The sequence below is a fragment of the Cylas formicarius genome, unplaced genomic scaffold, assembly GCF_029955315.1.
Source record: "Cylas formicarius isolate icCylForm1 unplaced genomic scaffold, icCylForm1.1 PGA_scaffold_9__14_contigs__length_23061073, whole genome shotgun sequence".
In the NCBI taxonomy this organism is placed as follows: domain Eukaryota; kingdom Metazoa; phylum Arthropoda; class Insecta; order Coleoptera; family Brentidae; genus Cylas; species Cylas formicarius.
Genome location: NW_026844365.1, coordinates 7426448 through 7443838, shown reverse-complemented (window position 1 = coordinate 7443838; position 17391 = coordinate 7426448). Strand labels below are relative to the sequence as shown.

General features: G+C 38.8%; 3 protein-coding genes across 3 annotated transcripts; all 3 read left to right on the top strand.

Moving 5' to 3' along the window:
• Nucleotides 1-1548: 1548 nt before the first annotated feature.
• LOC132707693 (polygalacturonase-like) lies at nucleotides 1549-2289 on the top strand. Its single transcript, XM_060679615.1, has 3 exons — nucleotides 1549-1721; nucleotides 1770-1915; nucleotides 1958-2289. The coding sequence occupies exons 1-3, from the start codon at nucleotides 1549-1551 to the stop codon at nucleotides 2287-2289; spliced, it is 651 nt and encodes a 216-aa protein (XP_060535598.1).
• A 3476-nt stretch (nucleotides 2290-5765) lies between these two features.
• On the top strand, nucleotides 5766-8244 carry LOC132707272 (polygalacturonase-like). Its single transcript, XM_060679060.1, has 3 exons — nucleotides 5766-6302; nucleotides 7534-7864; nucleotides 7929-8244. The coding sequence occupies exons 1-3, from the start codon at nucleotides 5793-5795 to the stop codon at nucleotides 8183-8185; spliced, it is 1098 nt and encodes a 365-aa protein (XP_060535043.1). The 5' UTR covers nucleotides 5766-5792; the 3' UTR covers nucleotides 8186-8244.
• Nucleotides 8245-11408: 3164 nt separating this feature from the next.
• On the top strand, nucleotides 11409-17390 carry LOC132707828 (ran GTPase-activating protein 1). The gene is made up of 7 exons (XM_060679789.1): nucleotides 11409-11603; nucleotides 11661-11848; nucleotides 11902-12216; nucleotides 12950-13379; nucleotides 15245-15654; nucleotides 15717-15841; nucleotides 17256-17390. The coding sequence occupies exons 1-7, from the start codon at nucleotides 11480-11482 to the stop codon at nucleotides 17332-17334; spliced, it is 1671 nt and encodes a 556-aa protein (XP_060535772.1). The 5' UTR covers nucleotides 11409-11479; the 3' UTR covers nucleotides 17335-17390.
• Nucleotide 17391: the final 1 nt, after the last annotated feature.

Below are 17391 nucleotides of genomic sequence, written 5' to 3'. Positions count from 1 at the left end.
AAGTAATAAATAACCCTAATTCGTTAGTTTCTGTAAAAAAAATCGCTTAATATTTCGTAACACGTCCATAATATTAATATTAGAAATAACGCCAAACTAGCGATGTCACATCATAACACTATAATCTATTAGCACTCATTTTTAACGAAGCAAGTTTCTTGATATGTCATTACTACAATACTACGAAGTGTTTTCGGAGCGCGAGCGTTGAAGATGCCAAGTGAGATTTTGGCGAAACGTGTGCAGGATTGCAGTCGGAGTTCAACAAGCGAACGGATGATATCCCAGAAAATAGTGTCATCATATATATATATATATATATATATATATATATATATATATATATATATATATATATATATATATATATATATATATATATATATATATATATATATATATATATATATATATATATATATATATATTACTACAAATATCTACTAACTCTCTATTAACGGGTTTAAACTAAAGTTAGTACCTACATATCACGCAATTCCAAAATGTTATAAAACCAATTAATTCTCCTACAATGATATAACCTAAAAGTTAAGTACTTAAATGTATATAATTTTTATAGGATTAACATAGTATTGTTTAAATTTGTTTTGTGTTCGTTTGGTTCAGTATAGTAGCTAAGGGCCAAGCGCCAAACTTGGACAGGTAAATTAATTATTTATTTGTTATAACTTTATCATATATTGTTCAAAAAAAGTCATTATTATTATTACTAAACACCGTCTCGGATGACTGATATCCATATTGGTGGCATGTAGAGACCTGAGTCGCTGTTAAGATTGTAGGGTTGTTTATAGATTTCTCTAGACTCTCGCATTTTTCGTTGGTAGAAGAATTGATTACATGCAAGAATTTTAGTTTTATCTATTACGATGTAGAACAGTTCTAGAGTTTAAGACATGTCTCCAATCGCGATACTTCCAACCATCTTGGACGTTGCTAACGGGTATCTGGGGTAGCACAGAGCAGTGCACGGAATTTCGGGGTATTTTGAACAATTGTTGGGGAAATTTCAGGCCGTTTCCGGAAATTTTGATGGTATTTCAGGGGACGTAATTTTTTTTTCGAGGAGGTTTAGAATATTTTGGAGCTATTTCTGAAAAATTCAAGGGATTTGAGGCAATTCGGGGATTTTTTTTTTAAAGAGAAACTACCAACAATTTTCACAATCATCATTTTTTCGGTACGCACGTGTGCACGTGTGGAGGATGAACGTAAATTTTAAATTATCATTGAGAAGCACTTAGCACACTTTTATATATTGAATAATTCAGATTTGGAATATTTGGGGGCTGTTGCTGCAAAATTCAAGGAATTTGAGGAACTCTGGTGATTTTTTTAAAGAGGAACTAACACGAATTTTCACAATCACAATCACATTTTTTCGGTACGAACGTGTCTAGGATAAACGTAAATCTTAAATTATCATTGAGAAGCACTTAACAAACTTTTAAATATCGCATAATTAAGGGACGTGTAGTCTCAAATATGAATATTAATCGCCGATCCATGGCAGCAAGAATATTTGAGATGTCTCCATTTATAGTGATTCTAACCATCTCTGTAACCAACGCCTTGTTGGCTGAGAACAGTTGCACGGTGACCTTATACGACCAGGTTGCCAACGCTTTGTCCACCTGTACTACCCTCAGCATCGGCAGCATTACCGTGCCTGCCGGCCAGACCCAATGCTGGGGGGGGGGGTATTTAAACTATCGAAAATCCCGCAGATTCCGTATTCGATGGCGAAGGTGCCCAAACACTGGGGGCGGTCAAGGTGACAATGGCAGAGTTAAACCCAAATTCGTTAAGACTGAGACTACCGGTAATTCGGTACTCAAGCGTATCAAAGTATTAAACTGCCCGCATCAGTGCGTGTCGATCGACGGCGCGGACAGTACCACCTTGCAAAAGTGAAACCTCGACAAGTCAGCAGCAGCAGTCAAGAATCAAGACGATTGCGTCGCCGTGAACCAGGACTCCAACATTCACCTGACCGGTTTGACCTGCTCGTCAACGTCACCTTTGTCGATTCTTCAGTCTCAAACTCTGTTTAGCAAATTCATTCTAGAGATCACTCGTTTCATCATCAACGTCCAGGAGGATTACGCGAGAGGCGGTTCGACTGGCATCCACAAGAACAACATCCCCATGACCGGGTTGGATATATCCGAAATAACCGCCACCATCTGGAGCAAGATCTCGTACGGCGGTACCGTCAAGGCCAACGGCTGCAAGAACTACACCCCAGCGGGTTTAAATTGTAAATAAAACTGGAATGCAAAATCTCAATTAAACTATTTTTAATAACGTATTGGCTGCTTTTTTCAAAACTCCTGGATTCCTCCTGCGCCGGTTTTTGCTTAGTCGACAATAGAGAACAAACAATTTCGCAAGCAAGCAATTTCGACTAAGCAAAAACCGACCCAGGAGGAATCCAGAAGTTTTGTAAAAAGCATTACAGAAAGAAGCCTGTGGAAGTTTCTTTGAAAAATTAAGGTATTGACTTTTGACGAAGCACTGAGGATGGCTCGGTTGGCAAGGGATTAGAGCTGCCAACTCGATTTGGCGGAGGTTGTGGGTTCGATTCCCGCCGGGAATCGAACCCACGGGTGTTGTGTTGTAAAAAAAGTCTTCGAACCCGTGTCGTCATAGTGGAAGATTCAGCTTCCCTAGGGAAGATGCAACAAGGCTGAGAAAAAAAAAATGAATTTTGATCGGACTACATCTACATCTGTAGGGTAGGTATCCGTGTCAAATAAGGTGGCATCTGCAATAAATAATGTCAAAGAAATATATGTTTCCATAAAATAAAATATTTCAGTTTTTGTTTCGGATTCTTTAGGCATCAGACAAAAGTTTTTTTTTATTTACCCGACACGGCAGTTTCTGGTTTTTCAAACACGCGTGGCAGTTTTAAATGAAAACGTTATCGTTTATTGTCGCCAGACTGTCACAAAATAATACAATATTAAAATCTCGAGAGCAATCAGTAAAATACTCAAATTTTGAGATCTTAAGTGCGTTCAAACCTGCGCACATACCGATAAGGGGAGTGTGTTTCAATAGTTTAGAATCTTTCCGTTACCTAACAACTATTCACGTTCTTTTGCGCAGTTTGTTAGCGTCTCGTTTAACTCGGGCTAACAACAAAACCACCCAAGAGGAAAACAAAAACAATAAAGATAATGAGGATATTTTGCCCTGGCCACCCAGTCGGAAAGGGGGCGGGTAAAACTTAGAACAGGTTACGAATTATTTTGGCACCAGCCGTTTTCACTGAACGGAACCTCCGCGACTGATAAAACGGGAAACGAAAAGTAAAGCTACAACAAGTTGGGCCTTAGATTAAAAGCAAACGTCTATTTAAAGTTACAAAAAAACTGGTTAACGAACTAAACTGATTGAAAGAAAAAGGAGAACCAAATATATGCAGACGTCCATATTCATACCATATACATTTTTGAATACTTCCGTCTCCTATTTCACCCCAAGCGATTTATTATGCTCGCAGTTATATATTGCAAATCCACCCAACGTTTCATCTTTAGTGGCCCCAATGGACTAGACCTGAAACCATATAGTGCCTCGGAGCTGATAGAGAAGCTAAAACTTAAATATATTTTCTATCTGTATGTAGCCCAACTATTTGTGTCTATTAAAAATCCTGTCTGTGACACATTGACATAGGTAGGTACTAGGTCTGTGTCTGTCTGTGTTTATTTTCTATTGTCCATATTGCCCGGGACAAGCCAGAAAAACACAAATAACTTTCGAACGGTTTGAGCTAGGGGGCTCAAATGTATCTCTTTTTTAACATACCAGGTGGCGCATCTTTTTTTTATTGGCGAGTTTCAGAACAGCGCAAGCGTCCGAAATTCGTAGCTGTCATACAGAAAATTTAACAGACATGAAATTTTATTGAAGCCTGGTACTGGCGAGTCGGAAAACATTTTTCATGAAATTTAAAAACCGCATTTGTTGGGCAACAAGAAAAAAATATGTCTTGAATAAGGGACTGTTATTAATCGTTATGTCGTGGAAATTTCCGAAAAGGCCATAATGGGTGCAAAATAAAGTTTTGATTAATTCGTTTATTTTTCACGAACATGTAGAAAGTTAAATAAAACGTATTTTGATGTAAAACCAATGAGAAAATAACGTCAGGTTTACATGATAGATATTTTTATTTTGAAAACTGATTTTATATAATTTTGGTAGGCTGATTTCTAAAAATTTTGAGTGAAATCTTTGTCTTTTTGCCAGAAAGCTACATTGTTCGGACATTCGGCTGTGTTTCTTTCTCCCTCCCTATTCTTCGCTAACTGCTCCAAGATTGCACTTTCAAACTCATATTACAACTTAGACGATGAAAGTGTTGTAACATATTTTGAACAATACTTTAGTAGTTTTCGTCTTTAAATGAAATCATAATGCATAATGTACCTGCATAAATTCCTTCTTTTATCTTGGCATCGGATATGGCTGGAAATTTCCAGCAACAATGTTTTTAAACACTGGCCATTTTTTCTAGAGCTTTAACAAACTGCTTTATCAAGCCAAGTATGATATGAAGAGAAGGCAGAAGAGGTCAACTAAGCTATCCCTTAATACATTTTTGCTACCAGGTGTAAGGCTTGTTCTAGACGGCCATACTATTTCATTATATATAACAAAACTTATTTGGATTGTTCACACAATGTCTTCTTTCCATGTTTATACATTCTAGAACACTGGAAATACGCAACAAAGAAGACAGACAACTGGTATGAACACAGTAGCACGACGAGCAACACAACCAAACTGCGCATAAGCGGGTTCCAACGCTGTATTGACGTTTCTCTGTATTGCAGAGAAATCTAATATTATCCAGTGTTGCCAAATCACATTTAATTTCATAAAAATCAGTTATAATATTATCCAGTGTTGCCAAATCACATTTAATTTCATAAAAATCATAAAATAGCATTTTTAAGATATAGAGCGCTATAAAAAAAATACGCGATGGAGCAAAAATGTGGCGTTTTTTGGAAAAAGGCCCCCCCAAAAATATACAAACAATCAAACAGCTTTCAAATATCAAAATCACTGTAAACCTTTGTTATAAATCAAAAATAAATTGTGTTTTGTTGGTAGGTTCTATCCAGCAAAATAGCAGATATTGGGTCTTCATCATTCTCAAGAGGGGTCGTTCTCTTTTATGCTTTTTAAGCAGTTCTGGTGGCGCTGTTGCTGCTTTTCTTTTTGAACGATGTTATATTCTTACATAATTGGTAATATTTATCTGGCGTCTTGGTACATTGTAGTTAGTTATTGAGCTATATATTCCTGTCCAATCTTCTCTATTGATTTCTCTTCAGCTTCTGTCCTTGTGGATTTGAATTTAGTTTGTTCCTGTCTGTGTGGTATTTTGTTATTTGTTTGTTATAGATGTCGTTTAGGGCTCGCAGAGCTGCGAACGAAATAAACGATACGTGAAGAAGGAAAACAACACCATCTTTATCGATAATTTAAGGACGTCCCCTGATTTTTCTCTGCCGACCCCTAAACTCTTACCTGTTTTCCGCGTTACAGTTCTCGAGTATTTTCCTCAAAAAAAAACATCACGGGGCCGCGAGTTACGAAACCGCCACACACGAAAAACACTTAAAGTTTTACGCAACCATTAACGCGCGTAAACACTTCAACCTCCATATGTCGACATAATAATAGAAAGTATAAAAAACGCGACCCCCCGAAGGCTCAAATCAAACTCACCAGCACTATCAACCACTATGTTACACGAAGTCGTCGCCGTAGCGTTTCTCGTCGCCACAGGGTCGGTCTCGGCATCACCGACCCTTAAGGCCGGCTGCACAGTAAGCAACTACGATGACGTGGCAGGCGCCGTATCCAGCTGCACCGAAATCGTCATCAAAGACATGACGGTTCCTGCGGGAAAAGCCCTCGACATGAGCCTCAAATCCGGCACCAAGCTGACGTTCCAGGGAAAAATCTCGTTCGCCAAGTCCAACTGGGAAGGGCCCCTGATCCAGATAAAGGGCAGCAAGCTGACGGTTCAGGGCGCGTCCGGACACGTTCTGGACGGCCAGGGTCAGCTTTACTGGGACGGTAAGGGCAGCTCGGGAACGAAGAAGCCCAAATTTTTCCGCATCAAGGCGACCGGAGGGTCCGTGTTCAAAGACATCAACCTCCTCAACTGCCCGGTCCAGTGCGTGTCGATCAATTCGGCAAGCGACCTCACGGTGTCCGGGTTTAACATCGACGTGTCCGCCGGAGACTCGGTAAGTCGTTAATACCCCAGCTCTAGCACTGATCCCTGCTACAGACCGAAATGTATAGACGTCTATATTGTAACCATCTAATCTCCGCATGAAATAGAAACAGAAAGAACTTCTGAACCCTGGTAGCGGTTTTTGGAAGTGGTGTCAAAACCAGCAGAGATATTTAAATGAAATTTCGTAAATTTGCCGTTTGAACGTTCTATATAACGACTTGAAACTTCGTACTAAACTATCGTTATGGGTGGTAATGCTAGTAGATGATTGCTATAATCGCAGGGCCATATGGACGCTCTACAACAGAGCGCTAAAACAACATTAACGACTAATTAAAGTAGTTTTCTAACTTAGAAAAACCTTATCTGTGTTAACAACTTCGAATTTTCAAATTTTATAGTCAAAGTTACTAAAAAATTCCCTATGATCTCTACCCGCCAGTACTAAGTACAGAGTACTAACCCAAACTGAAAACTAACCGAATATCTCTAACAGCCAGTACTAAGTTTCGGGTCATTCAACAGACCCTAAGAAATTCGGCAAATGTAGGAAACTATATTGACATTTCTTTACGGGTTTCGAAAATATTTACAAAAAACCATCATCGCCTTAAAAAGGAAGAGGTTAAGGACTCTAGTTTATAAAAACTTTTATAATTACTATATAATTATAATTATAAACTATTATAATTATAAATCGATAAATCGCTGTGGTCACGAAAGCAATAAAAATAAATACAACAGTTATCATCATATTTAACAACGGCAATTAATATCATAATCATATAAAGGATCAACAATTAGTAACTATTTAACTATAACTAGTAACAGGGTAAATAGCTCTGCATATTTTTATATGTCGGGAAGTCTTTGATGCGTTTGCAATGTGATCATGTCAAAAGGTCTTGAAAAGCAATTCGACCTTCACAACTGCTGTCACTAGGTAAACCCGGAAGTCGATAATTTATGCAAAATACAAAATATAGTATGTAGGTGATTCATTAAACAAAATGCTTTAAAAGAAAAACACCATATGCTATTAAAAAACAATACGTAGGCGATAGTTTAACTGAACAGATTAAGCATATAATATTTGTATAAAATGTAATTAATAATATACCTGTCGACTGGTGGAAAATACAGCACAGCACATTTTAAAAATTTTAAGTTCTTACATTTGCCCACAAAATAAGATAGACGTATCTTATATAGAAAATTAACTTTATAAGTGATTGCAGGGAGATTTGGGTCACAATACCGACGGTTTCGACATTTCTTCTTCGAACAACATCGTTGTCAAGGATTCGGTCGTGAAAAATCAGGACGACTGCGTAGCCGTCAACCAGGGTTCCAACATGGTGTTCCAGAACTTGGATTGTTCCGGGGGCCACGGCTTGAGCCTGTCCGTAGGGTTCGACGACAACGACGCGTCGAAAAACACAGTGAAAAACGTAACCTTCACGGATTCGTCAGTCAAAAACTCCCGCAACGGCATACACGTTAAAACCCATTCCGATTCCGGACCCGGATTGATCCAGGACGTCACTTACAAGAACATCAAGCTGTCGAGTAAGTACAGGCGTTGACGTCACGGGCCACAGCACGCGAAATCTATGTTCTGTGCTTTCGGCAGATATCGAGCGGTATGGCATCAACGTGCAGGAAGATTACGAAGACGGATCTTCTAGCGGGAACGCCAAGGGAAACATCCCGATCAAAAATCTGAGAATGAATTCGGTGACAGGCACGATGACGGGATCGAACAGTATCGCAGTTTATATACTGTGCGGTAGCGGAGGATGCTCGAGCTGGAACTGGGACGGCGTGAACATCACCGGCAACAAAAAGTCCAATTCTTGTAATTTCTCAGTCACCGGGTTCAAATGTTAGTTAATATTAAGTTTATATATAATAGTACCATGTGACCTAAATAAATGGCATTTTATTTCCGTATGTTTTTTTTTCATGTAAATATTGGAACGTGTCTACCATCAAATAGCAAGATATTTGCCAAATAAAATTATAAGCGCGTAAATCGTCGAAAGCGGTTGTTTTCATAACCTAAAGTTTTCTCAAAATATACATTCCTCTTTACAAATTTAAAATGCTTAGATCACGTAATTAAAGAAATGTTAGATACCTATTCAAATCACTCTATTTAAGAAAACAAAAAAATCTATTTGAATCATATCGCTTTATGGGCGCAAACCTTTTCTATCAGTAGAGTTCCCGAACTGCTGTTGTGGACATAACTAAATTTTAAATCGATTTTTCGCAATATTATTGCAAATACTTTTTTTTTCAATCGCTTACGTAAAATTTGCAAAATCTGATCCTGATCCCTATTTTTTACGAAATATTTTTTTCGTATTAAAACTCCATTTTTATTTTATTCCCTGTGGTAGTGGCGCGATCTCCCATTAAGTCGTGGAACTAATTAGTTTAGGCTAGCGCCAATAGATGCCGGCCACGCGATAGTCCCTCCGCCTCTCGTTAAACAATGGAACCAATTAATTGCGGTAATTATTTGAATGAATTATCACAAGAAAAAAAGACATTTCTTAATTAGAAAGAATTCATTTCATACAATAAACGATCATCAACAATTATCAAATTTCTACAGGCTAGTACAACACCGTTTTTCTACCTTTACTCGCGAATCCATATAGCTATTTGATGATATAGTAACCTTACTACGGTAAAAACTTGCTGCGCCTTGGCTGCCTACAACATTTTTCGTAGCATACCTCTAAATTTCACCCACAGCTGCACTTTGGGTAATTTTCTTTCGAAACAGCGATAATGACACACTTAACCAAGGCCGTCATTCGATGATCGGGACATATTTTGACAAAATGGTGAATAAAAATGCAGAACCTAAATTTATTAACCATGTTGGTTATTGAATGCCCCAAGGTCATTGGGTGAAAACGAGTTTCAATCTCACCCACGCGCATGTTAAATGAACCTTTACAAGTTTCTTTTTATAGTTGCTTTATAAATACCTGTATTATCTATACCTCTATATCTTAATAGCTATATGCGCGAATTATAACCGAGACTTCTAGACGATGGATTTGCTTTTTCCGTTGTCATAGTCAACTGCTTAGATGCACATAATACTACGAATTACTTAGAAATATGTTCTTTCATTTTTTACCAACGATGGGCAAATTCCTGAGGACATTACAGACACCTATCTGTCCAAGATCTAATCCTCCAACATAGACCGCAACTGTCACAACCTACCCTAACATAAGCTTACGCGAGACACTCGGTAGAACCGGATGCGTATGGTTTAAAGTGATAAAATAAATATTACATAAAACCTCATTACAATTAACTCGGAATATCCAGTAACAATGTCATGATTAAATAAATATTTATCCCATACAGCGTTGTTTCTGTATTCTGCGGCAGATTCTGTGGTGGAGCATTGCACGCGGCGGTTTAACCTCCGCTCACTCCCAGCTGAATCTTTTTTTATTCGTCCCAAAAACCTTGATATCGGTCTTTTTTCGTGTGATTCTGTTTCGGAAGTCTTTGGTGATCGTTTTTCCGTGGTGGAAGCGGGGAGATGACGGTTTTTTTCGGTATCGGTCAAAATCGTTTTTTGCTAGCTGAGGAAATATTGGTTATATTCTTGTTTTTACGTTTTGGTCTATGACCAAAAGCGAAAATCATCCATGGAATTCGACAATGGGCGAATAATCATAGCAGTTGTGCCCAACTGAAATATGAGCTTCTGGTACTAGTATTCTGTGGCATAATTCTGTGGTCACCTTTTTTCAAAATATACCTAAGAATCGTACACCTAATTATTATTAATTAATTAAGTTTACAATTCTTGAAGTATACCAATCAAATATAATAATTTTACCAAAGCTTTATATATACATTAATATATTACAAATAAAAGATGGCGCTGGCGACACAACTTTGCAATTTTGATTGCATTGTGGATTGATTGCATTTGTGGAAAGCGATTATATATATTTTTTATTTATTCCCATTTGGTGTAAACATGGTAGAAATTATTAGTAATAATATCTGGATTTAAACTAAATCAAATAAACCGTGATGTGATGCCGAATTCAGAAATTGAACTGGCAGGAGGCATCGTTTTCCAAAAAAAAACTTAAAATTTATTCCTGTTATGGTTAGAAAGAGTTATATCGCAGTGTTAAGGAGTTTTGACAAAATAAAACATTTACAGTAGATATATCGTTTAGTTTCGTTTCCCACGAATCCTAGCCACCTCGGACATTTCCGGGATTTTACCGCGCGGGTTTGGGAGCAATCGGATGTTTTCGGAGATATTTCCCACGCTTTGAATTTTGAAGTTTACCAATTCTGACAGTCATGTCAGTGAATATATTCGAGTTTTGCGAAAACCCGAAAACCCAAAAACTGACGGTCGTAGAAAAAGTATAGTATGCAACACGTTCGGTAAACTTCTTAACTCACTCGTTTATTAAACACTCGCTCCCCTCATGTCAAATAAACTCGTGAGTCAAATGCCGTTTACCGCACTTGTTGCATAATATACTAATTTTCTACTTCCATCTGTAAAATACCTAATTACCCACCGACCTAGCGTGCGGGAAGCGTCACTTTACCAAATCAGTTTCGTTTCCCATGAATCCGAACCACTTCGGACATTTCCGGGATTTTACAGCACGGATTTGGGAGCAAATCGAATGTTTTTCAGAGATATTTCCCACGCTTTGAATTTTGACGTTTGTCAATTCTGACGATCATGTCAGACGGAATGTATTCCTGTTGTTTTGCGAAAATGGAATCAAAAACTAGCGGTCCTAGAAAATGTATAGTATGCAACACGTTCGGTAAACTTTTTAACTCACTCGTTTATTAAATACTTGCTCCGCTCGTGTCAAACTAACTCGCGAGTCAAATGCCGTTTACCGCACTTGTTGCATAATATACTATAAGTCGCTCGTTTATTAAACACTTAAATTCCATTGATAAAGAAGTAAACTGTCTATTTTACCAGCATCTTACAATAATAAATAAGACAAACACGAGATGTCACTTTTTCATTGTTTTACGGTGGTAAGTGACCGTTTCCAGTCTGTTGTAGTCCGTGATTTGTGACAATTTTGAATGGCGGTGTTCTAGGTTATGTTGGTATATTTTCGTGTTTATCGCCGCTAATATAGAAAAATGAGTGGTGCCGAGGATAAATTCAACGTTGATTCCCTCGCTCAGGCGTTGGAAAATGCGAACGTTTCCCCGGGCGGCGTAAGTTTTGCAGGAAAATCTCTTAAGCTCGATTCGGTCGGCGATGGTGAGGAATGCTTTTTGTGAACGAATCAATACGCCTAATATACCGGTCGAATTTCAGCCAAAGAGATAATCGACGAAATCAACAAATGCAAGAATTTAGAGTCCCTCAACCTTGAGGGCAACACTTTGGGAGTGGACGCCTCAAAAGGCATCGCCGACGCTTTGGCAAAGCATCCCGAGTTGAAAAGGGCCCTGTGGAAGGACATGTTCACGGGACGTATGAAAACAGAGATTCCCAAAGCTCTGGTAAAGCGACTTACGGTCAGTGGCGAGGCGCGTTGACACTTTTTTTTGTTTAGCAACATCTAGGCGATGGTTTGGTAAAAGCCGGCGCCCGACTAACCGAATTGGACCTCAGCGACAACGCGTTCGGCCCGATCGGCGTCGAGGGTCTCGCGAGTTTGCTGCGAAGCCCTACTTGTTACGCGCTACAAGAGTTGAGGCTCAACAACAATGGCCTGGGGATCACCGGAGGAAAATTGTTGGCGTCCGCTCTAACCGATTGCTACAACAGTAGCAAAAACGAGGGCAAACCGCTCGCCCTCAAGGTCTTTGTCGCTGGCCGCAACCGATTGGAAAATGAAGGGGCCAAAGCACTGGCCGAAGTATTCAAGGTAACATCAAAATAGATTTTATTGAAATTTTTTAGGCAACACGCAGTTTAGTTCAAGACACAGTTAGCATAGCACAGTATAGTTTCAGTGAGGTTGAAGTGGCACTTGGTAAGATGGTAAAGGAGGCTCCTTGTGTATGAAGTGATCCATTATAAATGTTACCCCCTCTAACTTTTATTTTACATTTTAGAAAAAAAAGTTTACTACAAAAGTTCAAAAATCAATGAATTGGCGGAAATTATACGCATTCTGAGTGAATCATTAAAGTTTTAGATAAGCTAAAAAGAAATTATTCAGCAAAACAAGACATTTAGCGCAATCTTGCTAATCAGTTAGTGTTTATTTATTTTGCATTATCTACTTTTTAAATACAAAGATATTATATCCAATTTTTTATTAATTATCAATTATCCTGTTTTCCATTTTCGAAAAATAATTAATTAAACACTTGGCTTAACGCTATGACCATGCATGACCAACTAAGTGATGATTTTATTTTGGTTAGTTAATTCTGAGCGTAAAGTAAAAGATAACTATTAGGACCTTTGTTTTTATTAAATAATATACAGGGATTCCAATTTGAAAAAATGTATAACTTTGATGTACTATACTCTTTTGGCACACCTTGTATATAAATAAGTATGTATGTACCCTACAAGTTTTTCTTTAAACTTTTTTTTCTAAAATGTATGAAGAGGGGGTAATATTTATAGTGGATCATCCATTACCACAGATGATAGGGACGCTAGAAGAGGTGTCGATGCCCCAGAATGGGATATACCACGCCGGCGTCAAGGCGCTGTCGGACGCGTTCGCCCACAACCGGAACCTGCAAGTGTTGAACCTGAACGACAACACCATCGGCAGCGTGGGGGCGGGGGCGGTGGCGCACGCACTGCCCCGTCTGCAGATGCTGCGCGAGCTCAATTTCGGCGACTGCCTGTTGAAGACGGCGGGCGCGATGTTGATCGCGGAGAGCCTCCACGCCGGCCACCGCGGCCTCGAAGTCCTCGTCCTCGGCTTCAACGAGATCAGTTCGGTGGGCGGCCTCGCACTGGCCGACGCGATGGCCAACAAAACGGTATTGAGGAGCCTGGTGCTCGACGGCAACCAATTCGGCAGGGAGGGGGCGGAAAAACTAAGGGAGAGGTTAGCGGATGTCGGTGAGTGTAAGATTTTGCTAATCTAAGGGGACAAAAAAAAGATACAAATATCAGTTACCGGGTATTACGTGATTAATTATTTATTGTGTGTTAAATAAAATGACTTACAACAAAGTTGTATGAAATTTTGATGCGCCTTGTAAAAGTATGTCAATTTAAAAGTAATACAACTTATTTAATAATTTTTCAAAGAAACTTCCACAGGTATACTTTTTACAAAACTTCTGGGTTGAACTGAGGTGGCTTTTGCTTGATGAAAATCCATTTATCAAAATAAATAAGAACTAAAAGTTCAGATTTTCACGAAATTATATATTATGACATGACAATTGTTTCGACAACACCGTGTCTTTATCAAAATAAAGATTCCTATGAAACACGATAAGTGTCCGAAATTTGAAGCTATCGACTTCAAATTTAGCAGGCAAATAGCATTTGGTCCCCTAACGGAGCCTACTGAAATTGGTTGAGTTGGGGGGTCGGGAAGTATTAAAACAAAAATCGCGTTTGCAAGGATCTAACAAAAAAATAATTTCTCTTTTATGCAAACGAAAAAATTCTTGTACACACAAGATTTGGCTCCGAAAAACAAGGTGAGCCGCATAGTCAAAAACAACTGAAAAATGGGTACCCCTAATAGTGAAAATTGGCTATAACTAACACTTTTCAGATGTTAATTTCTTCTACATGACGATATAGCCCGGATATTCCGTGCTATATAAGAAATGTATGAAGTGTTCTAAATTTGCAGATATCGACTTCAAATTTAGCAGAGAAGTAAAAGTCCATGCCCACATTTAAACACCAAATATATTGTTTTAAAATTTGATTTTTTTTTTTTTGGTTATTTTGGTTTCCAGAAAATATGCTTTATTCCCATAACCATTCACCGGATGGTCAAAATTCTTCCACCAGCAGACGCGGAAGATCCAGTGCTGTAACACTTATTTCAGGCATTTTTTCGATTCTATACACGGTTTTCCAATTATAGACCAGAATCATAAAGACCCAGAAAATTGTTCTTTTCCAGAATAAATTATTAACCGCGAATCAAAAATCATAAAAAATATGGCCAATCGGGTCAAAGGCCGCTTCAAGACCTACAATTTTTGTAATTACGGTTTTCTCTTCTATCACACACGCTGATCTAGATATATAAGACGCGGCGATGTCATTGATTATTACGGCCCACCGCATGGTTTCAGAAAAAACTTATTTTCTCGAAACCATTTATTATTTTGGAAAAATTCTTGGTCCAGGAAACGTGGGCGGTCCAGGGCTATAACCTCCATTTCCGGATTTTTGTCAATTATGTACAGGGTATGTCGATTATAGGTAAAAATATCTAAAGGATCCTGAAAATTGCCATTTTCGTTATTATTAGCCGTTAATGAAAAACGTAAAAGACGCTTTATACAGGTTATTCGCATAAAATAATTACATCGATTTTGCGAAAGTTCTATAATGGTCCGCAGGAGCACGAGAGAAAAGCAATGCGCCCCTCTAGGACAAGAAACCGCGAAACGCCTTTTTTTTTAAATAAAAAGCTGCCACGCGCTAAGCGCTACGATCTTGCCCCACCCAGCGACGATTTTTTGAAAGCAATCTTCTTATGGGTTTTTGCCGAATCAAACTCGCTGACGTTTCGCCAATCATCCTGTTGGCTTCTTCAAGTTTGACTCAGCAAAAACCACGCAGGATTCCAGAAGTTTTGTAAAAAGTATTACAGTCGCCTGTGGAAGTTCCTTTGAAGAATTAAGCGAATTAAATGTCTTGTCAATGGGTATTATGTGTTAGAGAATGATTTCAACGAGTTGATTGTTTCAATTCTATCCCCATAGATTAGCAAATTCTTGTACTTCTAGGCAGATCGAACGCGCTGGGGTCGCTCGACGACAACGAGTCGGAGGAAGAACAGGAGGATGAGGATGAGGATGACGAGAGCGACGATGAAGAGGGCGGCGTGCAGATCGTCGAACTCGAAACTTCCGCGGCGACGACGACGACGGTCGCGGACTTTCTGCGAGAGCCGACGCCTTCGAATTTCGAAGGCCTCGGCCCCGACAGGGATCGCGCCCTTCTGGACGCAATCCGAGACGCCTCGGGCGACGTCGACCTCGACGCGTTCGTTCCCGCCCTGATGAAGGTCGCGGCACTCGATGCCGGCGCCAAACTAGCCGAGACCATGTACAAGGAGCTGTTTGCGTGGGCCCAGCGCACCGGGAACCTCTCGATCGTCAACAACAGCCTCTTGGTTCACCTGGGGCTGATTAAAGTAAGACACGACGATTTTTATCAAATTTACGTTTATTTCCTAACGTCCTTTGCCCTATCCAGAGCGAGGAGAAAAAATTCAAAGTCACGTGGGACGTTCGCGCTGGCCTGCAGCGCCTCAAGCGCGTCGTGCCGATGAACTTCGTGCCGGACAGCACGAGAGACGTGTTACGGGCGTTCCTGCCCAGGCAAGTACAGGCCGAGCGGCTCACAGATAGCACTTAAACCTAACTAGGTTGACAAAGGCAACTTTACTAAATATAAGGTTTGATATCAAAATATTATAGAAGACACCCTAATACCTGTATTATATTTGTTTTCGTTTTTTAATTAGCCCAATTGTGATGGAAAAAGTATGGAACCTTTTTAGTATAATGGGCATATCTATTTCTGCAAATTATGGCACCATGCACTTGAATGTGTCCTTTTCCATATTTCGCAGTAGGAATTTGGTACTTTGCCTTGCATTGTTTCAAAGAACCATATTCTAGCTAACCAAAACTAACCCAGCAGAGAGACAAAGTTCATTCGGGCCTTTCTATTCAATTTTGGCAGAAGGGGTTCTTACCATTCACTGGTCGCTATTTCGAGACTTCGTTTTAAGTTTGTCTGAATTATTTTCGGAAGTCGAGTTTCAATATTCTTAAAATGGTTTTTACCAATCCAGATTCGTTGCAGCGCTTTTAGAAATAATTCTGAACTTTTCAGATGAAAGGCAATGGCGACTGGGCATGATAAATAACTATTTATATAAATAAATAACAAATTATAAAAAGTTTCCATACTTTTTTTCACCTATGTTAAGTAATAATCATAGAGCTTTAGGGTATTTTTTTTCTTATCAAAATTTGCTAACAGAAAAGGCTGGAAGTTATTTTAAGTGTGTAAAATTTCCGATATAGGGCGTAACAATTAACACCAAGTAGAAAAATACGTTTTTTATATAGAATTTTCTACATTAATGATATGTTTTAATTTACTACATTTTCATATACTTTTTGTCTATAGCGGTTTTTTTTCTATCTATTAAAGTAGTGTTTTTTGAGAAAGTAAGTTTTCTCCGGTTTTGCTTGACTGATTTTAACAAACAAGGTTTTCTTCATCCTTATCCTTATTTTATCTTTTTTTTTTTAAGCAACTAAAAATATAAGTCCCTTGCCTTTTGATTTTTATTCTACCTTTCTTTTCCTCTATTGGCAACAAATTTGTATGCTAGTTGCTTAAAAATATATTATTTAATTTCCATTATATTTGAAAACACCTCCAAATTGGGTTTTTAAATTTAGCTCTTTCTGTCTCTTTGTTACACCCTGTATATGTTCTCATGTGAGGTTAGATAAAAATAAAATATTATATATTAATAAATAATTTTAAAATCACTTAAGCAAGTTGCTTGTGTGTGTGTGTACACAATAGTATGTGTACCAATCTGGGGTAACACCCTGTATACTAATAATCACGTTTTTTGAGTACTAGTTAAACATAAAAATATTTACTGGTATACAAAACTTTCAAATACGAAAAAATGTCAACCTAGTTCTACCACTCAGCCCGCGGCGAGGCGGAGACCTCCATCCCACTACATGGCCCCCCTTTTTGCAGGAACACGGAGGCTACCCGCGGATGCGAAGACCTCAAGGACGAGATCCTGTTGCTCTTGCGCGCCGACCGCTTCCAATAAAATTAGTTCTTATTTACGTGTGGTTTTGTTGTCCCCGCCCACGACGCGCATACCGCA